Source organism: Phalangium opilio, unplaced genomic scaffold (assembly GCF_054372755.1).
Source record: "Phalangium opilio isolate 3A_F unplaced genomic scaffold, DU_Popi_V2 ptg000077l_1, whole genome shotgun sequence".
NCBI classification, from domain to species: domain Eukaryota; kingdom Metazoa; phylum Arthropoda; class Arachnida; order Opiliones; family Phalangiidae; genus Phalangium; species Phalangium opilio.
Window position 1 is genome coordinate 6,423,431 of NW_028324185.1, and position 22,822 is coordinate 6,446,252.

The window sequence follows — 22,822 nt, forward strand, 5'->3', positions numbered from 1 at the left end:
GCGAGCTTTCGCCACCATCTTGGAAAATGGCCGCCGTGAATTCCAGCTACAATGTATTCTACGTTCTTCTTCAAAAATTATGAAAATTGGTACACATTATGATTGGAACCACATGAACATCATGGCAAAATTTTACAGCTCTGTGTTTAATAGTTTGGTCGCCATATTGGAAAATGGCCGCCGTGAATGCTAGGTACAGTATATTTTACCATGTTGTTGGAAAATTATGAAAATTGATAAGTATTATAATCAGAGCTGTGTGAATCTCATGGTAAAATATTGAAGCAATTAGACAGATAGTTTGGCCGCCATGTTGGAAAATGGCCGCCATCAATGTCATATAGATACAGTATATGGTTCAAAATTATGAAAATTGGTAATTATTATGTTGAAGACCGTCTAAATATCATACTTGAATATTGAAGACGTGCTACTGATAGTTTGGGCGCCATCTTCGAAAATGACTGCTCGAAGTGCCAAATATATTACCTATATGTAAATTTTTTTCAATATTTTTTTATTGAGTAGATGATTTTCATGAACTTATTAAATGTCATAAAATTAACTATCTTCGAGTCTAAATTATCGCGCCATCTTCAAAAATGGTCGCTGAAATATTACTATCCTAAAATCTGAAAAAAAGAAAAGGAAAGCCATATTACTCGGATTTTGATTAGGAAAAACCGTTTTATATGGGGTATATACATTCTAGTGTCGTTAAGGATTAGATTTAAGACACATTTTAACATTTCGTTCATATTTCTCTTCATCCTGAAGATTTTTTATTACAGCTAATACCTTGACAATGACCACACATTGCCCAGCAAGCTAATCCAGATCATCTACATTCACAGTTCTTTATACAAGATGTACTGTAGACTGCAGGTACAAATAATGAGTGTTATAAGGTCATCTGATGCTGGAAGGAGAATGGTGTGAATGGGTCTTCGACTTTCCTGATCGCGAGCCAAACCCCACTGTTCGGGATTAAATCGTTTCCTAGCTTTTGTTGGCCTTGAAGATACGCTCGGAAAAAGTGTAGTTTTGCGGCGTCGGTTGTTGGATGAAGCTTAGCGAGATCAAATGAGGACTTGACAGTATGTGTGGCAACGGTTCCATTATACGTGTAGTATCTACATAGTTGAAGCGTGACGTGTCCATTATCACCCTAAAATTCGACAAGAAATCTCTCTTTGGTAGCAGATATGGCTTCCTTAGATGCAATATGGTTATTAAAAAAGCGCAAAGAATTTGTAAGATGTTGTTTATCTGTCATTACTTTAAAATACGCCTTATCATAACCACACCCAGTTACAGCACGTTAATGAAAGAAGTGTTCTCTTAACCTTTTTATCTCAAAGGACTTGTCGTGGCGGAGGGGTCCGAGTTCAGCGTGACGGCTCGGGAGTTCCTTGGGTTCGCCCTTGGTTCAGACCGTTCCTTGTCCCGTTCCGTGAAGGTTTAGCTGGACCGCTTCGCCCCCGCCCAGGTGTTGCCTTGGCTCGCCCCCGCTATTGGCAACCCTCTAGGGGTCGCGGATGCATTATTTGTTTGGGCCGTATGGCACTGTTGTGCTTGGAGGGAACTCTTCCGTCCCCTCGAGCCTTCTCCTACCTTAATCCTTCCCTGTCACTGACCACCTCCTGACTGGGCTCGACGCTGACGGTGTCCAGCTTCTGTCACCTGCTCAAGTGGCGTTTGTCGGTCCCACTGGCCGATCCCGTGTGCCATGACGACGGTTCAGCAGGTTCAATTTGGAAGATGATGGGGAGGGGCGCTGATAAGGCTACCAGCTATGTGTAGCGCCTAATCAAGGGTTCTGACATGCAATTATTATGAAAAATCTTCAGGATGACGATGAATATGTATGAAATGCTAGAGATCTGTCTAAATTCTAATCTTAAACAACAGTAGAATGTATAAACCCCATATTAAGTCATATTCTCTAATCAACATGTTGAGAATAACAGCTTAGAATAACTTTTCTTTCTTTCAGAATTTAGGGCAATGATTTTCATGTGGCCATTTTTAAAGATGGCGTCGATAATTTCGACTTCGAGATATCCATTTTTTGTTGTTTATTACGTTAATGAAAATCATCCATTCAAAAAAGGAATTTCAAAAAGATTTATATATTTGAAATATATTTAGCATTTCCAGCAGTCATTTTCGAAGATGGCGCCCAAACTATCAGTATCACGTCTTCAATATTCAAGTATGATGCTTAGACGGTCTTCCACATAATAATTACCAATTTTTGAACCATATAATGTATCTATATGACATTGATGGCGGCCATTTTCCAACATGGCGGCCAAACTATCTAATTAATGGATTCAATATTTTACTATGAGGTTCACACAGCTCTGATTGTAATACCTATCAATTTTTATAATTTTCCAACAACATGGTGAAATATACTGTACTTAGCATTAACGGCGGCCATTTTTCAATATGGCGACCAAACTATTGAACACAGAGCTGTAACATTTTGCCATGATGTTCATGTGGTTCCAATCATTATGTGTACCAATTTTCATAATTTTTGAAGAAGAACGTGGAATGCATTGTAGCTGGCATTCCCGGCGGCCATTTTCCAAGATGGCGGCGAAAGCTCGCGCTCTACAGCAGGGGACTTTTAGTATATTTTTTGTTGGGTCAAAAACAACACATGTACCAATTTTCATCTTTATGTTCAAATGTTCTAGGTCAAACCCTAAAAGTCCTGGGCTAGTTTGTTGGATTGATTGAAGTGGAGTCAGGAAAGTGGACCTCCAGCATATGCTTGAGAGTCTCAGCCCCAGACTTAGTGTACACAACCTCCTGCAACTTAATAGTATTAAGTCGATGTGTGTTGTCGTGCGCTACGATCTTCATGACCCTAGCCGTGGCAGGGACATTGGAGACTTGCTCACAGAAGGTACGCCAAGAGTCCTTCTTAGCAGCTCTAATGGCCCTGTTGTAGGTATTAAGGGACAGCCTGTATCCAGTCAAGTCTCCCGTGCGCTTGGCTTTGTTAAAGAGCCTGCGCGTGTATTTCCGGAATCGGCTGAGATCCGCATTCCACCAAGGGACAAGCCTCGAGCGGTTAACGGTCTTGAGTGGGCAGTTCCGGTGAAACGACTCAATGATAGAGCACTGTAAGTCACCAGCAGCCCTATCAAGATCGTTAGGTGAAGTAAGTTTAGGGGTGTGACCATCTCCGTAGCGTAGGATTAGGTCTTCCTTATAGCCGGCCCAATTGGTCCGTTTTGGATTGCGTATGTCCGTCCCCGCCGAAACAGAGGTAGTCGCGACAGTAAAGCAGATGTGCCTATGATCCGACAGAGACGGCTCATTAGACACATGCCAGTTAGACACGGAAGACACGAGGTTTTCCGTGGCTAGCGTCAGGTCAATGACCTCTCTTCTATTAGAAGTAACAAAAGTAGGTTCATTGTTTTGATTTGTTGAAATAATTGTTTATGGGAGTTCCAATTTACTATTAGGCCATCATTACTTTTCTCCGACGAGCTTTTTGATGAAATAAATATTAACCTTGAGGAAGTATCTGCAAAACTGAAGTTTTTAGTAATGGTTTCCCTAATGTCGGTGATTTCAACTTGCCTGGGGTAAAACTGGATATAGCTGACACATGCGGATGCACTCCCGCTAGGAAACTAATAGTTGGAGCTGTGACTGACTTTGCTAATGACCTAGGGCTTTTTTAAATTAATGCCAAAGTTAATAGCAAGGGTAATATACTGGATCTAGTGCTTACCAGAAGTAATTCGGTAACAATAATGGAAGATGACACCTACCTGACCCCAATAGATATTTTCCATCCGCCAATTGTAATATCAATATTGAGAAAAATCACTCAGAAGACAAGACTACTGGACGAAAAATATCTTTACCCGCATTATAACTTCAACAAGATGGCCCCGGCCATATTATGCTTTGCGCACCCTCTATTGGCTAGAACTGGTATGATTCCGGCAAATATTTTTGGCGGTATTCTCTTTTTCTTTATCAAATATCCTTTCGATCATGAAAAAAATCAATTTAGTATGACTTTCGTTTAATATAAACAGTACTGATCATTTTGACCTAAAATAAATTCCTTAACAAAAACAATTACAGTTGTTTTTATTTTATACAAACTGCTTTTGAATTAGTATTCACAATAAAATCTTTCTAGTGCGGTTTTGCAAACCTAACAAAATTAGGCTGCTAATATACATAACTGGGAACTAAATTTATTCAATGAATGTACGTTTAAACCAATATACAGCCATCGCATAGAGTTAGCCCCCAGTCATGTTGTATTGAAACTTGATGCTATGGAAAATATAACCTAATGTGTAAAAATCATATATCAGCAGGTTTCTTTATCAAAATTGTTAGATTGTTTTCTTACTAATTGAAATTAATTAAAAATTAGTAGATGTACAGTTTTGCAATGCTTCCCTCGTTGGGGGGCCTTGATTCTCTAATTTATAAAAAAAATGTTTTTGCAGTGTTGGCTCTATTACAAGTATAATTTATTGTTGATCAGGTAATAGTACTTGCTTTTAATGTTTAATTTCAATCTGGAACAGTGCTGATTTCGTTGTTTTATCTGGATTAATGTTGATGTTCCAGAATATACGTGGGCCTCTTTTTTCTAGTATCTGAAACTTAAAAAGGGTGTCTTTCTCAAGGATCCCAAGCCTTATATGGGTTTCTTACTCTAGGTTCCCAAGCCAAATAGGGGTTTCTTTTACTGGGTTCCCAAGCCCACTGTTGATCTTGACAGTTGTACGTAGTGCAATCTGGATATTGTATATCGAGTAGTTTGATCTGGATACCGTAGATCTCGTAGTTTCGTCCGGGTACCGTAGATCTCGTGGTTTCGTCCGGTTACCGTAGATCTCGTGGTTTCGTCCGGGTACCGTAGATCTCGTGGTTTCGTCCGGTTACCGTAGATCTCGTGGTTTCGTCCGGTTACCGTAGATCTCGTGGTTTCGTCCGGTTACCGTAGATCTCCTGGTTTCGTCCGGGTACCGTAGATCTCGTGGTTTCGTCCGGTTACCGTAGATCTCGTGGTTTCGTCCGGGTACCGTAGATCTCGTGGTTTCGTCCGGTTACCGTAGATCTCGTGGTTTCGTCCGGTTACCGTAGATCTCCTGGTTTCGTCCGGTTACCGTAGATCTCGTGGTTTCGTCCGGTTACCGTAGATCTCGTGGTTTCGTCCGGGTACCGTAGATCTCGTGGTTTCTTCCGGGTACCGTAGATCTCGTGGTTTCTTCCGGGTACCGTAGATCTCGTGGTTTCGTCCGGGTACCGTAGATCTCGTGGTTTCGTCCGGGTACCGTAGATCTCGTGGTTTCGTCCGGGTACCGTAGATCTCGTGGTTTCGTCCGGTTACCGTAGATCTCGTAGTTTCGTCCGGTTAACGTAGATCTCGTGGTTTCGTCCGGTAACCGTAGATCTCGTGGTTTCGTCCGGTTACCGTAGATCTCGTGGTTTCGTCCGGTTACCGTAGATCTCGTGGTTTCGTCCGGTTACCGTAGATCTCGTGGTTTCGTCCGGTTACCGTAGATCTCGTGGTTTCGTCCGGTTACCGTAGATCTCGTGGTTTCGTCCGGTTACCGTAGATCTCGTGGTTTCGTCCGGCTACCGTAGATCTCGTGGTTTCGTCCGGCTACCGTAGATCTCGTGGTTTCTTCCGGATACGATAGATCTCGTGGTTTCGTCCGGGTACCGTAGATCTCGTGGTTTCGTCCGGGTACCGTAGATCTCGTGGTTTCGTCCGGGTACCGTAGATCTCGTGGTTTCGTCCGGGTACCGTAGATCTCGTGGTTTCGTCTGGATGTCGTAGGTCTCGTAGTTTTGGTATAATCTGGATATTGTAAAACTTGTAGTATGATTATAACCTCAGATCATGTTCTAGCGCGAGAACCTCTTTGTCTAGCCCAATATGGCTTTTTTAACTAGGTTGTGGGAACCTAGTTAAAAAAGCCATATTGGGCTACAGAAAGAGGCCTAAAATGGGTTTCTTTAACTATGGATTATAGAGACAACTGTTGATATTATAGCTTCTTCTAGAACAATGTTGATCTTCTAGTTTCATTCAGAACAATGTTGATCTTCTTGTTTCATCCAGAACAATGTTGATCTTCTTGTTTCATCCAGAACAATGTTGATCTTCTTGTTTCATCCAGAACAATGTTGATCATTGACAATATGCAAAAATTGTTTTGAAAAGTCAGATGATGTCATAGATTCTAGGTTATTGAAAATGTAAACATATTCCTTTATGATAAGAATAGTAACATTCTCGATAAGTAGCGCTGAAAATGTTGAAAAATGCTTCATCGCCAAATGCTAAATCCAGTTGAGTACCACCATCAGTTGATTGCTTCAAGTTAAGACCTTGTAAATGTTGAAACCCATTATCAGAGAAGAAATCAATTAGCTTCTTGGTTTCAAGAGATGATGTCTCAAGAAGGTTAATGTTGAAGTCACCAACAATGACGCTGGGAATATCATCATCATATTATTCCGCCACACATTTCCCCATACTACATATATTATGTCGCGAATGTTGCAAGATGGGGAAAAGTAAACTGCTAGTACTGAAAGGCGTAAATCACCTAACGTTCCATCCATCCACAAGCATTCAATATGAGAGGTTATTGTTGGTTCGGCCGTGTATACACGAATCCTGGTGTTAGTTACATTTTCTTTCATATAAGCTGATACTCCATATGGTTTTCGTCGCGACTCACGAGGGAGGCGAATACCATTTAACTCCGAGAATCCAGGAAGTTTAAAATCATCCGTTTCTTTGGCCCAGGTTTCAACTAAGAATACCATATCTGATTCCATTATTTTCAGGTCTGAGGTCACATCTTTTAAATGACAATTTAAAGACTGTACATTATGTACATAAATAGATACTTTTTTATTCAAAAAAGGTAGAATCAACGGGCAATCTTTTCGTAGCCGCTCCATCTCTAAGGCAACAACGTCTTTATTTTTAATCACTGGTTTAGGCGCTGTGAACTTTCCCACGATGAACAAACCATTTGATGTCTCGGCTCTACTACAAGCGACGTATAATTGCGATCTTTTCATGGTTCGCTTTTGATTAAGATGAACAACTACTTGAGAGTAGGTGTCTCCTTGACTCTTGTGTACAGTAATAGCTTCGGCAATTACTAGAGGATATTGCTTTCTTGTTACGTAGATGTTCTTCTGTCCTGAACGTCTAGTGAAACTTCTGACAATCTTTTCAATGGGCGTCCATGATTCATTAATATTCTCGGCTGCCATTAATCCTTGCGCCTGCGCTCTAGTCTCTTTTCCAGTCTTTTCATCATTAAATTCAATCCAAACTCGAACAGGAACTTGCTCACCTTTTTGATTTTGGCCATACTGTATTTTTCTTAGCCTACCAGTTGCACCATTTACCAAACCATCGGCAGTGTTCAAATTGTTGGTGATCATGTACCTGAGACCAACCATTAGAGTTAATTCTCTTGGTAAACCGCTGGTTTCTTGGGTTTTTAAGGTTTTGACGGCTTCTAGAATTCTTGCTTTTATTTCGTTGCTGGCATCACCAGTGGCCGAGTCAAATGAGACTGAGAATATCTTTTCAGCATTCCGTGAACATAACTTTAATTCATTGAACGCATTTACTTCATCATTTTTTGCAAACAAATGAAGGGATTCCAAAGGTTGAGGCCTTGAAATAGATATTTCCAGACTTCGAAACAAATCAATGTCATCTCTCCCATGGACATTCGATTTAAAGCCATTGCAAATATTTTGTCATCATTCTGCCTCATAATTTCGCTAAGCTCATAGAGCTTAAATTCTTCCCACAGTGGACTTCCAATTTGGGCCGCATAGGGGTTATTCTTCTCCTTTAGGGGCATGAATGTGTAGTTATCACCAACAGGGGCTAATTGGTTGTAGTCTCCCACGAGAATAACAGAAATACCACCAAAATGCTTTGAAGATCCGAAGATTTGTTGGGCTCTTAGATTAAAGGGACACTATTGGCAAAAATTATGTATTTTTATTTTGATTCCTTATGTTGAAATATGCCGCCTTGAATTGTTTCTGATTTTTGAAGCGCTATTTATAGTACTAAACAATAATTGAAGTTTTGTATCCAAAACATGCATTTGAATTTTGGTAAAGCGACCTACCGGTCAATCAGCGCCCGCGATTTATAAGAGGCAATCCCCAAAGATTTTCTCAGTCGAGTCTCACTTGCGTCGGCTGCATTAGGTTCGGAAATCTATATTCTACTTTTCAGAACTCAAAAGAAAGGCGCCGGGTTTGATCATTTAACGAATAGCGGATAAGGAACATTAATAATTAGCAGGTTTATGCTTTTACATTTCACTTACACTCAAATTTTTCTCTTAAACTTACTATATTGAAATGCAACGTGTCGTAATTTTGTTGTATATCTGATAATCTGAGTGTCTAGTTTTTAGTCTTAGGAATGGGAAGATCAGTGTTCTTTGTGACGTTCGGGATTGAAAAAATTAAAAAACCCATCTTTTAAACCTCAGCAGAGTCAATCTACAACACAATTACTAGCGTCCTCAAACTTTAGCAGACGACGGGTCCCGGGGAGTCAATGGTGACGAGGCCACTCTAAAAAACTACTTATTTCCCGCCCTTTGAAACTCAGCTTTTCCTATTTGAAGCAGACAGCATACGACTAAATATTCTCTAAACTTCACGGGATTGGTTGATTTGTATCTATCCTTAAAGAGGTTTTTATTGGCCGGTAGGTAAGTGTGCTAAAATCGAAACCCATTGCTAAGCCTAACAAATTTTAAAAAATTTAATTTTCATTGAAAAAAATGTTTGAAAAATCAGAAAAAATTAGAGACTTCATATTTAATTAAAACAAACCAGGAAAAAATAAAACACGGCACTAAGATTTTCAGCTGAGAGTCTCCCTTTAATATAATTGAATATTTTGGCTCCACACATAGATATTTCATCTATTATCAGAAGTTTCAAGCCTAAAAGAGAACATCTTTTTCTGTTCAAAGTGTCGTTGTCCATTGGGTTCATCTTTCCAGAAAATTGGTTAGTTGGCAAATTAAAGGCAGAGTGAAGAGTGACACCATCAATATTAAAAGCCGCTTTCCCGGTGAAAGCCGTTCTTAGAACAGATAATTGTGATGGATCGGCACCAGGCTTGTTTTTTTCATGCCTTGAAACGGCTTCAAAAATGGCTTGAATCAAAAGACTTTTTCCAACACCAGCACCGCCTGTTATCAGAATCCTCAAAGGTTGTCCTTGAGATGTTTTGAAATGATTAAGTACGTAGTAGAAAATCTCTCGCTGCTTCGAGTTAAGTTTTCGAACCATGCTGTAATATTCTTCATTGTTGACCAGAGTAATTGTTGGAGTGAAGTTGGCAGCGCTTGTCTGTTGAATATCAGAAGTTACGTCACAAACGGCTTCTTGAAGAGAGTTGACGAAATATTGCGGATCATCCAATGAGAAACTTCTATCACGCTCGTTTTGATGTTCAATCATAGGTTGAATATTTTGAACGTCATTTGAGTGTTGGTTTTCTCTTACTTCTTGAATCATTTGGTCCAGATCCAGATCATCAACTTCACTTATAAATTCCCTTCTAGCTTGAGATATTTCCTGCTTATGGGCTTCGTAAATTTCTTCAACGTTAGCTTCCAGCAACTCGGTTTCCTCACAACGCCAAGGTAAAAATAACATCATTTCTACTCGACAGTAGTTTTTGAGATCTTTCACCATACTGTACTTTTTGAATCTGATTACTTTTGCCTGTATCCTTTTCCTGACGTATCCTGAAAAATCTTTCAGTTCGAGAGACGTTTCAACTGAAATCGTGTCATTTCCTTCATCTTCATCTTCGTTCAAATTTTGGGTTCTTCTATTGCGTTTGGTTCGGGAAAACTCATACCAGGAGGCGAAAGCGGCTAGACTGAGATTTTCCAAGTCATCCGGTCTCGCAATGTAGTGCTCGATGATGCCATCAGAAAAAACGTCAGTACTATCATCAGGCACTAATTCCAATTCCGATGGCCTTTTCAGAATGTGCACCCTTTCTTCCGGGGGTGAAGTATTGATGTAAATATGAGCACGACTGCTTCGACAAATTGGTATGGAAAGTAAGATGTAGCAGCATTCTTGAGCGCTAATTTCTTCACAGTGGATAAATTTATTAGCAATAACCTTTAATCTCTCTTTTATACCACTGCCTTTATTTTTTGCGTCTTTGATAGCTTCTCTAAGGAGCATTGACATACCCTTTTGGGTTTTACCAATGTACGAAACGATATACATGAGACAGGCGTACGGGTCTAAGACGTATTGGAGATCCATATTAGCGTTCCATAACTCCAAAATTTTCTTGTTGTATGGATTTATCCTAATTTCTTTTGGCGATCTTTTAAGAAGTACAGTGCACCTTCTAATTGGATGGATTTATCCTAATTTCTTTTGGCGATCTTTTAAGAAGTACAGTGCACCTTCTAATTGGATAAGTTACAGCTGCAATATATTGCTCTTCCGTCATGTTCAGAGTCCCCAAAAATTCTTCAAATGTTTCCGGTGCAGTTTCAACTTTCAAATTCTCGATAGCTTTTCGCACCAATTTGCTTAAGCCTTCAACCTCATCAACGCTTTCGTTTCCATCACGTTTTGAAGGGTCGTAAATAACGGTTCTTCCCATTGGCGGAAAAGGTATTCCAAAACGACACGATGACTGTCCACTATCATTCTTCTTACGACAGGTTTTGGAATGCTTGTGGGTTTGCAGCTTGACCAAGTTGTTCCATTTTTCACTTCCATCCCCTTTCGAGCAAGTAATGTTGGAATCAATGATATTGATAACCTCTTCCAGATTGGAGTTATCGGTTCTCAATTGTGGAGCGTTTTTGTTCCAGAGGAGAATATGAGCGTGTGGTGATCCCCTCATTTGGAACTCTATTCTAATATAGTAATCATCAATGGTACCAATCGGTGACTCCTTGCTTCGTAGAAACTAGAAAAATTCTCTCAAACGATAATCAAAATATCGGCTGCAGGTGACAGGGTCCTCGTTGATAAGCTTAGCTCTCTCCATAAATCCCAAGGTTTTCACATATTCTTTCGCAGTTTCTCGAGGATGCCCAGCAATGACGCACAAGGACTCCAAAAGCTCTTCCCATTTCGTCTCAGCCGCACTCAGAGTGAGGAACCATGTAGGATTACCAAGTTGGCGAACCATAGCCAGAAGATCTTTTTCACGCTGTTGTAAATAGCCAGGGGAAGATCTGACGCTTTCCAAAACTTTGTAACCATCATCGTGTTTCACCAGAGAATGCAAACTTCCAGGTGCTGTTAAGGCTCTCGCTGTGTATGATTGGCCAGCTTTGGACTTTGGTTTTTCTCATGCAAATATTAGTAGCGCTCCGTAGTTTTGACGATTCTAATTTAACGTAGGAATAAAATATTTTCGGAATACTAGACGCACAACGCCTATCGCTGCATCTAAATTCCCATTTTATTTGCTGTGTGTACGTTGCCTTAGGTGGAAGCCTCAAAGCTTGGCCAGCATAAATACCCGGGAAAGAAAGGTATTCGGAGTCCTCGTCATAAAGAATAGATTGTGGTGTCTGCCCTTCTCCAGGAGCATAAGCTATACTTTCAATCTGAGGTGTAATTAGATCTTCAGACGAAAGCAATAGGGTATCTTTATTGCCATTATTTAATTGCGTTTCTTCACAAATTTCTTCCCATTCCTCGTCACTGTCAGGTACGTGTTGAGGTTCTGCAACGGCACTCTCTCGTGCATCTGTACCAATAGAGGGCGTGTGCTCTACTTGAGTTGGCATATCTTCTTCATTTAAAAGGAAATCAATGCTATTTGATTGACTGAATTCCAAAGCCAGGTCATCTGGAACTGTAACTTCATGTTTTAAATATAGTGGAGTTGTTATTAGGAACTTTAGGGCATCCATAATTTTTCTGGGACGAACTGTTTCAAACATATAGTGGTGTTGATATTCCTTCTTCCTCAAGAGTTTAATTTGAACAACTTGAGTGTCAGTGGGACTCCTTGGTAAAATAGAAACCGAAGAGTCGATTGAAACTGGTACGTTTACGACATTACCGCGAATGCCTCTTTGCTGGTCAACTCCCAGTTTTCTTATCTGCATAAACGGTAATCGAGGTGAAACCATTCTACACTCCAGTTCTGAAAGATTTTTCAATTCCGGAGGTAAATCGGGAAAACAATAGCCATTTTCTTTAGCTAGTGGTGGTACTTTCTTTCGAGAAACATAGTTGAAGCAAGAACGACACAACAAAATATATGATGGAAGCTCTCTCTGATTTATTACTTCAACCGATAAGTATTTAACCGACTCTGTTTTCTTAACAGAAGTACGGAAAAATAGTCCAGAACAGCATTCGCATTTATGATCTGGACCATCGCTTATATTTTGGAGTTAAGTGTTTTCATAATATTGCGGGTGTTGTTTCGTAATGGTCCAGTTGGCATTATTTCTACCAATCTCCAATTAAAGATGTTTTCATGAAGTCTTCGAATCTGTCTTGTAGCGTTGTCCCTCCGGAGCTCAGCTTCTGCATAGATAGAGTTTTCACGTCTATGAAGTCTCGTCAAATTATCTCTCTGCAGTTCAGCTTGTCTATAGTCCTCATTTTCCCTTCTTAATTTTTTAGACTCTCTATCTCTTTCCAACTTAGAAAGAATATTATTGGGATTATTACGCTTTTTAGTACTTGTCACACTAACAACTGAAGAAGATCCATCATTTGTTGTGAGTTCTTGACTGGTTGTAATGTCTGCTCTTGTTGAATAAGGACCAAAAATGGTAGGGTTTCCGCTTGTACAAGGGCCGTCGAAAATGGTAGGGTTTCCGCTTGTAGAAGGGCCATCGAAAATGGTAGGGTTTCCGCTTGTAGACGGGCCATCGAATATAGTAGGGTTTCCACTTGTAGAAGGGCCATAGAAAATGGTAGGGTTTCCGCTTGTAGAAGGGCCATCGAAAATGGTAGGGTTTCCGCTTGTAGAAGGGCCATCGAAAATAGTAGGCTTTCCACTTGTAGAAGGGCCATCGAAAATGGTAGGGTTTCCGCTTGTAGAAGGGCCATCGAAAATGGTAGGGTTTCCGCTTGTAGAAGGGCCATCGAAAATGGTAGGGTTTCCGCTTGTAGAAGGGCCATCGAAAATAGTAGGCTTTCCACTTGTAGAAGGGCCATCGAAAATGGTAGGGTTTCCGCTTGTAGAAGGGCCATCGAAAATGGTAGGCACCAAACTGCTACTTTTCTTCTTTTTCTCAGCATATCTTTGACGAGAACGGGCGTTTTCTTTTTGTCTATATTCTGGATTTTGACGTAATTTTCTCATTCTTTCTTTCGACGTTTCATTGGCATTAGACGCCATTTCAAACTCTCAAATAGGTTTAATTTAAAATCAACAAAAATTAAGACCACACAAAAATAATACTTAGCTACAATAATTGATTAATTTATGTTGAAGTGAATCTTACTTATAATATAGCATAATTTTTAAATCTAATTAAATAAACCTAGTAGAAATATTAACTTACAAAATAACAACTGGAAAATGTATAAATCTAGAAATTCAAAAATGTATGTAGGACTACTCAGTGGGAGAAATGTCTACAAAGGCTTAACAATGGAAGAGCTCCAGGGTCTCTTTACACCACAGGAGCAACAATTAAAGATAAATTAAAATATGGAAAAGGTGGTCTTGCTTAGATCACAAAAATAATACTTAGCTACAACAATTGATTATTTTCTTTTTGTAGTGAAACTTGCTTATTCAGCAAACCTTGAACAACAACGAGTAAACGATATATAACGGTTACTAGCAAAGGAGCTCAAAAGTATAGCCTACTCGATCACGCGCATCACGACGCAAGCTGCACGCGCTATAGATATAGCAGCTATAGCGCGAGCAGCGCAGCGTCCGTGAGCGCGGATTGAGTGGGCTATTATAGGAATAAAGGCGGGTTATCTACTTCAGATCTATGCTATATTTAGCGCCATCATGTCAGGGATAAGGGAGCCTAATTTTAAATGCATATGCCAAAGTTATTTTAAACTCTTTTGTTCATACATAAAATTTGAAATTGAAAAACTAAATTTAATATAGAGTTAGCAATTAACAATTATTGCTTCCAAATTGTTGCTAAAATAGTATTGTACGTAGATGGCGACCATTTGTAACGTGTCCCCTATAAAGCTAAGGTTCGGTCAGCCAAAGATGAGAGGTTCGCTAGAAGTAATGATGTGGGACTAATAATAAAATGCAGAGATTCGAGGAGACATAGGCCTATTCCCTCAAGCTTTCGTCCGGTTTGGAAATTAAATTAAGGATGAGACATATCTTCAGTTCATCTTGAACATAAGTAGATCTTTATTAGAATCACTTCCATACTTTATGATTTCCAATTGGATGTCGCGTTATTGTTCTAACAATTTTATAATCCGAATACAAAACTGACCCGAGCCTGGTCCACGGTTAATTTGCGAGTGGTCCTACTCTTTTACAACGAAACTGTATCTGTCTACTATTTTACGGGCCGGTGCTTCTTTACACCTCGGTTATACAAAAAAGGGGAGTGGTTATGAGGGATCGACGAGGACGGTGGCTGGCTGAACTTAAGCAAGGACACTTGTTCAGCTAGCCGTCGTCTGCAACGGCTTCGGATGAAACCTTTGCAGAAGAATGGTGGAATGGGTTGTTAAGATTGTTGCTTGATAAGTCTCTTCACTAAATTTTTCCGTCTATTGTGTTGCATTTTCTTGTATTGTCTTTAAAATGTTTTAAAATTCTTCTGTCAGCCAGTCCAGTCGCTCATCATTGACATCTATAAAGGGCAATTTGTTGGTGTTTCGGAAAAAGTATCCATGTTTTAAATTGCATACATCGTGTATTTCACACCACTTCCGGTACTGTTCCATCAAAAAAATGGTAGCATCTAGATTTTCTATTTCCTTTACATCGCAATTTCTAAGCGTGATGATGGTTTTGAGGGCTGCTGTGACTGATGGATGAAATAGAGCTGCAGCACGCCCAACATTCATCTTTTCCAAGTTGGTTGGATAGACGTGTTTTCTGGACAAAAATCTTATAGGCTTAAAGGGATAGAACCATAATGTTTTGTTGCAGTAAAAATAAATAATTTTAATATCTGTGATAGAACAATGGTTATATATATATATATAAATCAGAATTTACTCGTGTGATAGTCGCGATAAGCTAAGTACGAGAGCAATGGCAACTAAGCCTTTGCCTCAAACATCTAAATGTAAGCGAAAATGTGCCGTGCCTGGTTGTTTTAACGACGATCGAAATGAAACACACTCTTTTCACTCATTTCCAAGTAATCCTTAGATCAGAGAAGAATGGATTAAAAGTGTGAAAACACACATTTCGCCATACTTTTATTTTAAGAAATCCATGAGTATTTGCTCGGGTCATTTCCAAAATGAGTGTTTCGAGAGAATACCTGATGTTGTGACAAAACTAAAAGTCTTGCAGCATTGTCCCAGATAGTAGACCATTTTTAATTAAAGGGTCAGTATCTCAATTTTTAAACCCATTCGCGAAGAAGCTTCCTTAGGACGGAATCCACCATTGGAGCCTAAAAATATATCTTTGGCAAAAGATTCTAACATAGAACTGGAAAAAAGAGGCGAACCATGGTAAGGAAAACATTCATTTGAACATTTACTGAAAATTAAAGTTTAATGTCTTCAAAACTATCATAGGAGACTGACTGAAGTTGCAGTGCTGGTAGCCAATACATTCAAACGCAACCAACTAAAATGCTGGGTTTTGCTGTAGATGCCAAAACACAAACGCCTCTTAAGCAGTTGGGCGTAAAAGGTAAGCCAATACTTGCAACTCTGATGTTTTAGCTAAGAGTCATTTCCTTTGGTTTGCCATAGGGTGCCAAACGGAGCCACACATCAGGCGTGATCAAGCAACTCAGACAGATAAAATAACATATGAAACTGATGAAATTGAAATGAGCGAAAGTGAAGAAGTTGAGAGCTTTTTGGATAGTCAGCCAGATGAAGGAATTTCTTCCAAAAATAAAACATCTGTTTGACTGTTGGCACATGGTGAAATGTAAGTTGCGTTCTTGGAAGGGTTTTGACTTTCTAAAAGAATTGTGAAAGATGTTACACGTCGTCTATTATAATATATAGCTCTAAAGAAAAGAATTCATGCTGCAGCCAAAAAGGAATATTCAGTTCTTAACGAATGGAACAAGAGTATACAGAATCCTCTTTATTGGAGCGCGACTTCTAGCAATGGAAAACCTAATCTAATTAAAGCTAAATTTATGTCCGTGCTTCGCCGTATTGCAAATTTCCAACAAGGGCATGGCAAGCCTTTTCCAAAATGCAAACACGCAGATCTTGCCTTGGATGAAAAAGAAAGAGAGTGGCTTATACCAGGTAAAACTACGATATTTTTTTGAAGTAATTTGATCAAAAACCAGTAAATTACAAAATAACCGCGGTAATAAGCTGTCAAAACATAAAATTACGGTAATTTTTGTAATTTCATAATTTCAAACGGTAATTTTCTAGTAATTTACCCGGTAAATTACCATATTTAAAAATTACGGTAATTTCTCATCTCTGGGTAAGCCACATTCAAACTTAATTGCGAATATTATAATTATTATCTACAGGATGCAAATTGCGGCGCTGCATTTTAATGAGAACTCGGATAAAATTCAAGCAAAAACCAAAGACGGAAAATTGAGGTGGAGCATTTACTTTCCAAAAGCTAAAAAGGGAGAATATTCTGTGAAACCTATAATGCAGGCTTCAACGTTTGGTAAGAAAGTTGAAATGTAGTGAGATTTTTCTTCACAGAATTTTTTGTAGAATATGTTGAGACACTGCTGGCAAAGCTACTCCTAAAATGCCAGAAAACGTATGAAGAAGGTTACAGTGAAAGCGAAATGGCTAGACCTGAATCTGACACTCCCAGACCATTATCAGCACAGTTTGAAAATCTAGACAAGGAAGAAGCGGTGGAAGGTTATAAAAAGAAGCGAAGATTTACACATTAACCAAAAAACTGTTTAAAAAATTTCAAAACATTGTTCATGTTTTAATAAAAATATTTCAAGCAATTGTACAGTTTTGATTATTATTATTATTACAAATTTACAATAGTGTGGAGCCTGCTGTAACCCTCAATAGAATTTAACTAAATAGGGAGATTCTCCCGAGGGCCATAAAAATAAATTAAAGACAACTTACTTCAATTATCCAAAATCAACAACAATTTTATTTCAGTTAACTGATATAGGGATAAACCCATAACTGACTAGTACAATATCCGTCTTAGGAGAAATCACAACAAGAACATATAGCAAAATTCTAAATTATTCTATATTACAACTGTGGAAGGGGGAGTGGCTTGTAACATGGAGGCTAGATATGCCCTGCCAGAACCAAGGAGTGGAAGCTCCAAAGATTCTGGCAGCCATGTTACATCCCCTCTCTTTAGGAACTTTTGTTTATAATACAAGAATATAGAATAGAAATATTTTTTTTCTCAGTTAAGGGTTACCCCGAGGAACCCTTAAAATCATTAGCAGGGGTATAGGTATTTTTAAGTTCGTTCACAAAATGTTTTTCACAGAAAAATGATTTTTTCTTCATTGGTGCTGCATGAGTTCTGTTCAATCTTCATACCCGAAGGGCTTCCTTTTTACTGTGATATTAGTCTCTCCTTACGGAGGATCAAAGTATATGGGTAGTGGACGTCCTCCTTTGGCCATCTAGAATGATACTCTTTTAGTACCCCCTCTTATTTGCTTGGAAATAAATTTCCAAGGGAAAACAGAGATTGGCTCTCGGGATAAACAAAAATGTTCCCTTGTTAAGTTCGGGATCTTATTATTTTGGAGGTAAACTTGGACCTCATATTTCGACCGTAATCGTTTATTATCAGGAGGTCGATAATAGATATCGACTTCATTACCTCCTGGCTGAACCGTCGCCTGTTTACTTACCTCTCGTCGCCATCCCAATCGAAATGGTTCTAAATAAATATCGGGTAAGGTAGCCCTGTTTAATCTAGGAGTTCTCATAGACTCTGATAACGTGGTCGATGAACTATGAGGCACACGCAGCGATTTGGATTGTGATTGAAGAATCGATTCAGGTGCCAAAATTTCCTCCGAAAAGCCAGAAGAAGGTTATTGGTGTAACGCTGGTTCCGATACTAATTGTTCAGAAGACGTTTAATTGTTTTCCGGCGTTAGAATTTCTTCTGTAAAACTAGATATTGACTAATGTAGCTCTGGTTCCGCGACTGATTTTTCATGATCAGACGGGGAAGCCTCCCCTGCCGCAGAAGGCGGACTATCCTTAGTGGGATGATTGAGCTGAAAAGCTCGCATATCATGAAAGGTATGGAGTAGGAGAGGAGGGTCTTCGAAAAGGGCCATGCCCGGTTCACTATCAGAATCTGTTGGTGGATGTGAATCATCTGGAATTGCAGGAGGGATCTGTTGATCCGCTGCTTGATCTTCTAGAGTACTTGATGTTGACGTAGAAGGGACATCTGGAATAGCAGGAATTGTCGGTTGATCGACATCCTGACCGTCCTGAGGCGGTGACGGTGAAGTAGAAGAGGATGATGATTCAGATGAAGTAGTTGAGGAAGTCGCCGTAGGAGGGTGGTCCATGGTACCACCGTTCTTTGTGGGACTAGGCTCAGGATCATCTGCAACGTTTGATTGTGAAGAGGGGGCCTTTTCGGCATTATCGAAGACCGCTACATTAGTCCAGTAGAGTTTCAAATGCTCTAAAGGCCTTTTCAGACGATACAACTTTTTGACTAGCTCGATGGGTCAAAAAGTTGTATCAACTTGCCCAATTTTTGGAAACGAAAAGCTGAGTAAATTCTTCCTTTTCACATGACTAAACTTTTACCGCCATTTTTTAAATCCATTTTTTAAGAGCCAATAAAATCAAAGCACTGGTCACATGACCCTAAAGGGTAAACAAACAAAACCGACCGATATACCTAGATTTACCAGTTAATGAGTTATTATTTGTGAAATTTGTTTATATAAAATTAATTCATCAGGATATCTAAAACCATGGCATTTAAAAGAAAAGCTGCTGGTGCCTTAATTCTAATAACATTACTTGACGATGACGAAGAAGGTTCTGAACGAAAAAAGAGAGAATTTTGGGTTAAGCCTTGGTTGGCCCGTCGAAAGAAGCAAGGCACTTCGGAGAATTTAATTAAGGAATTGAGACTTGAGGATAAAAATAGTTATAGAAAATTTTTGCGAATGAATGAAGACGCGTTTGTTTTCTTGCTCGGGAAAGTTAAAACCTTTATTGAGAAAAACGATACTGTAATGAGAGAAGCGATAAGTGCTGAAGAAAGGTTGAACGTAACCCTACGATTTTTGGCTTCAGGTAAGCATTAATATTAGTTTTAAATTTAAAGCGCTTCCATAATGTATTTGTAACAAAGTGAGGTTCAATTCATTGCGTTAAATCTTGATTTTAAGGTGATTATAATAAAAATTTTACAGGTGAGATCTTCACGTCACTTCATTTTCAGTTTAGGCTGGGGATAAGTACTATTCACGGTATTATTTATGAGACATGCAAGGCCTTATTTCAATCTCTGCGAGATGAGTATGTGAACAAGTCTGAATTTTAAGTATTTTTCTATAACTTGAGATTTCTCTTCCCTCTATATAGATATATCAAAAAACCTACAACATCCGCGGATTGGCTAAATATTGCCAAAGGCTTTGAAGATAAGTGACAACATCCTAGATGCTTAGGAGCATTGGATGGAAAACACATTTCTATTTATCCACCCCCTAATTCAGGGTCATTTTATTACAATTATAAAGGCGATTTCAGTCTAGTTTTATTGGCTCTCGTCGATGCTGATCTCAAAGTAATGTTTTCATGTTATCTTGAAATATGTAAAGTAATTTGTGAAATTTTTAGGCTATTTATCTTGATGTTGGAACTAATGGGCGAGCTCATGACACGGCAGTGTTTACAAAGTCCAAGTTGGGCACTATGCTTGACCAAAATAAGCTTAATCTCCCTAAAGCCAAGGCATTGCCAGGTATCAAATATGTTTTGAAGCAGGGCTGTTCGAGTCATGATTTTAGGGGCTCGAGTCCAAGTTTGAGTAATAGAAAACTGGACTTACCGAGTATAGTCTAATTTTTAATTACTTGTTCGAGTTCATACGCAAATTAGGTTGCTCTGATTCATGGCACAGAGACTATCGGTTTAGTGTTAACTTCGTAGTGTCTTGTTACTTATGAAACAACCAAAGATATGTTTTAACTTAAGGCAGATAACAATTAAACCAGGGCCCTTCAAACACATTTTAAGGTCCCTTTAAACAATTAAGAATAATACGGCACTTCTTTCAAATAGGGCAAATCAAACCAACAAATTACGTAATAGTGGCTGATGAGGGTTTCCCCATGAATCCACACCTTCTGCTTCCATATCCATTACGTGAAATAACACGGTATAACTCGATTCACAATAAACGGTAACTATTTTCATATACTCATGAGTATGAAGCTATTTCGGCTATTAAAATTAAAAATGAGCAGTTCTCGGTTTAAATACAACTTTGAATTTTTCGCCAAAAAAAACTCTGAAAATTGGTAACTTCAACTTCTTCTAGAATATTTATCATAAGCAATAACGATTAAGTAGTCGAATATTTATCGAATTGTAAACCGCGAATAATAAAATCACTATTTGATATTCGCTTGAATATCTAAAAACATGCCAAACAAATACGGAGACGATTATTCAGCTCGATATATTGGATCATGTTCTTTGTTATAGCTGAAGCATCGCCCATACTAAATTTATCACTGTAAGGATTAATGCAATAATTTATAATTTTATTTACAGCCACTCTCGTGCTAGACGTGTGTCTGAAATTTTTTTTGGCATCCTAAATAATCGATTTAGAATATTTTTAAAGCCAATTCAAGCTCTACCGGACAACGTTGTGACGATAGTTCTTGCGGCATGTACCATGCACAATTTCCTAAGAGCCACAGTTCATGATTATGCACCAAACAATAGTTATGAAATTGTTTCGACTAGAACCCTACAGCCCTTATCCAAGTTTGGGGTCAATAGCACAAAAGAAGCACAAGAAACAAGGGAAAATTTGAAAAAAATATTTCCCGACAGTAGGGGCAGGGAGTAAGGAACGTTAGAGGGAGTTTTGATCTAATGCTAAAAAACCGTCATTCTCTCTCTGCCGCCAGCTTCCACTTCTATCGACTGTTGCCCCACTCACTCTGTTCAACTTAGGTTCAACCAACAATCAACGTCTGTTGGGAGGAAACCGAGGCTTAATAAAAATGCCAAATTGTTTTTGTAACGGTTGTAGGAATGATTCAAGGTATTCGCTTGAAAAAGTATGAAAGGAATATCTTTCCACGCGTTTCCAAAGCCAAAAACCCAGATAAAAAATGTAAAAGATGGATATTAGCTAGTGGAAGACCGATTTCCACTAGCTTCTATTCACTTTCAATAAATTTCAAGCTTTGTTTTTGGTTTGAGAAATGGTTTGAAAACGAAATTTACCATGTCGGGTCTTGTTAAATACTTAGGGTTACTTGAATAATTAAAAAACAACACTTCTTATAGTTAACCATGGCAGAAATTCAAACACGACCTTCCCCTTCTAGTTCAAAGCCGGTTTTTAAATTTGACGCATGCGCGCGGACACCGCCATGAGTCCCTGAGTCAGCGCCAAAGAGAGACGATTTTAGCCACGAAGCGAAAGAACGCGCCTATTCACTTTAACACTCCCTCTCAAGTTTCTCCTCCCTGCACTTAATTAATAGTGAAAAAAGTGATTAACAATTTTAATAAGAAGTGATTAAACAAATGACCAAATAAAGGTATTTAAATGGGGTAAGCTGGGGTAAAAACATTTTCAGAGATGACCAATTTTCATAATTATTTTTTCATACATAGTTCCTATTAATGGCTATTAAAGGCAGTTTCCCAGTGTTGCCAGGCCATTGGTGAGTCAAAAGAATGCATAGATAAAGGCTAGCAGTTTAGTTTCACCATAAGTTTATAAGATGTGTTCCATAAGTATGACACTAGCTATACGTTGTAATTCTATAGGCTTACTGAGAGCTAGTTCGAGAACGACGCGAGAATTGACTACACTCGGTTTTGCAGTCCATCTTCCTACTTAGTCTTTACTAAGCCTTTGACAGCGCCTCACCAGGCGTCGCTTTACGAGAATCTATGACGTTTAACCTACGTCACTTCATAACAAGCTCTCATTAACCAGTGACACACTTATGGAACATATCTTATAAACTTATGGTTTCATTCGGTACTTGACCGCAACTTAACTCACAGAAGGCCTGACAACACTGCACTGAAGTTTAAGCCTAGATAGGGTAAGGAATTTTATGCAACCCCTTAGTGAAAACTATAATTAAGATAATTAGATAAGTCAGTTCAAAGGTCACCTCATCTCATATATGGTCAAGGGCCTCTCTCTATACTGAAGGTTATTTACCCCTTTTTACACAGAAAAAGGCTTATTAAACCAAACCATTTAGAAACGCATTTCAAGAATTTGCTAATAATTTCAAAAGTCCACGTGGTAGGCCTAGGCCAAGGTAACACCTGCAGGCTGTTGCCCTTAGCGCTGCCTCTTACTCAGAACGTAAAGGGGGGGTTTACATAAACACATGTTTTTCTGCACAAGTAATTCCCAAGT

General features: G+C 39.0%; 3 protein-coding genes across 3 annotated transcripts; 2 read left to right on the forward strand and 1 right to left on the reverse strand.

Moving 5' to 3' along the window:
• Positions 1–6,253: 6,253 nt before the first annotated feature.
• Positions 6,254–15,102, reverse strand: LOC149657109 (uncharacterized). Its single transcript, XM_089844673.1, has 10 exons — positions 14,944–15,102; positions 12,778–13,371; positions 12,536–12,727; positions 11,498–12,398; positions 11,126–11,376; positions 10,512–11,026; positions 8,981–10,453; positions 7,734–8,007; positions 6,623–7,617; positions 6,254–6,500 (listed from the first exon to the last, which is right to left on the reverse strand). Exons 1-10 carry the CDS (start codon positions 15,100–15,102, stop codon positions 6,254–6,256), a joined length of 5,601 nt encoding a protein of 1,866 aa, XP_089700799.1.
• Positions 15,103–16,009: 907 nt separating this feature from the next.
• Positions 16,010–16,878, forward strand: LOC149657110 (uncharacterized). The gene is made up of 3 exons (XM_089844799.1): positions 16,010–16,153; positions 16,234–16,485; positions 16,725–16,878. Exons 1-3 carry the CDS (start codon positions 16,096–16,098, stop codon positions 16,796–16,798), a joined length of 384 nt encoding a protein of 127 aa, XP_089700925.1. The 5' UTR covers positions 16,010–16,095; the 3' UTR covers positions 16,799–16,878.
• A 2,279-nt stretch (positions 16,879–19,157) lies between these two features.
• On the forward strand, positions 19,158–21,277 carry LOC149657111 (uncharacterized). Its single transcript, XM_089844674.1, has 6 exons — positions 19,158–19,485; positions 19,605–19,661; positions 19,911–19,981; positions 20,035–20,158; positions 20,479–20,575; positions 20,974–21,277. The coding sequence occupies exons 1-6, from the start codon at positions 19,158–19,160 to the stop codon at positions 21,275–21,277; spliced, it is 981 nt and encodes a 326-aa protein (XP_089700800.1).
• Positions 21,278–22,822: the final 1,545 nt, after the last annotated feature.

Bases quoted from the DNA above. Each gene is read 5' to 3' on its own strand.
- LOC149657109 (XM_089844673.1), bottom strand. From the start codon at position 15,102: ATGAATGTTGGGCGTGCTGCAGCTCTATTTCATCCATCAGTCACAGCA. The intron at 11,027-11,125 runs GTGAAAACCTTG...GAATTTTTCTAG, and splicing joins GAGAAACTGCGAAAGAATAT to TTTCTACGAAGCAAGGAGTC. The intron at 8,008-8,980 runs GTGTGGAGCCAA...CTTTAATCTAAG, and splicing joins ATAATAGATGAAATATCTAT to AGCCCAACAAATCTTCGGAT.
- LOC149657110 (XM_089844799.1), top strand. From the start codon at position 16,096: ATGAAGGAATTTCTTCCAAAAATAAAACATCTGTTTGACTGTTGGCAC. The intron at 16,154-16,233 runs GTAAGTTGCGTT...TATAATATATAG, and splicing joins CTGTTGGCACATGGTGAAAT to CTCTAAAGAAAAGAATTCAT. The intron at 16,486-16,724 runs GTAAAACTACGA...TATTATCTACAG, and splicing joins AAGAGAGTGGCTTATACCAG to GATGCAAATTGCGGCGCTGC.
- LOC149657111 (XM_089844674.1), top strand. From the start codon at position 19,158: ATGGCATTTAAAAGAAAAGCTGCTGGTGCCTTAATTCTAATAACATTA. The intron at 19,486-19,604 runs GTAAGCATTAAT...AAAATTTTACAG, and splicing joins CCTACGATTTTTGGCTTCAG to GTGAGATCTTCACGTCACTT. The intron at 20,576-20,973 runs GTATAACTCGAT...TTTTATTTACAG, and splicing joins CCATTACGTGAAATAACACG to CCACTCTCGTGCTAGACGTG.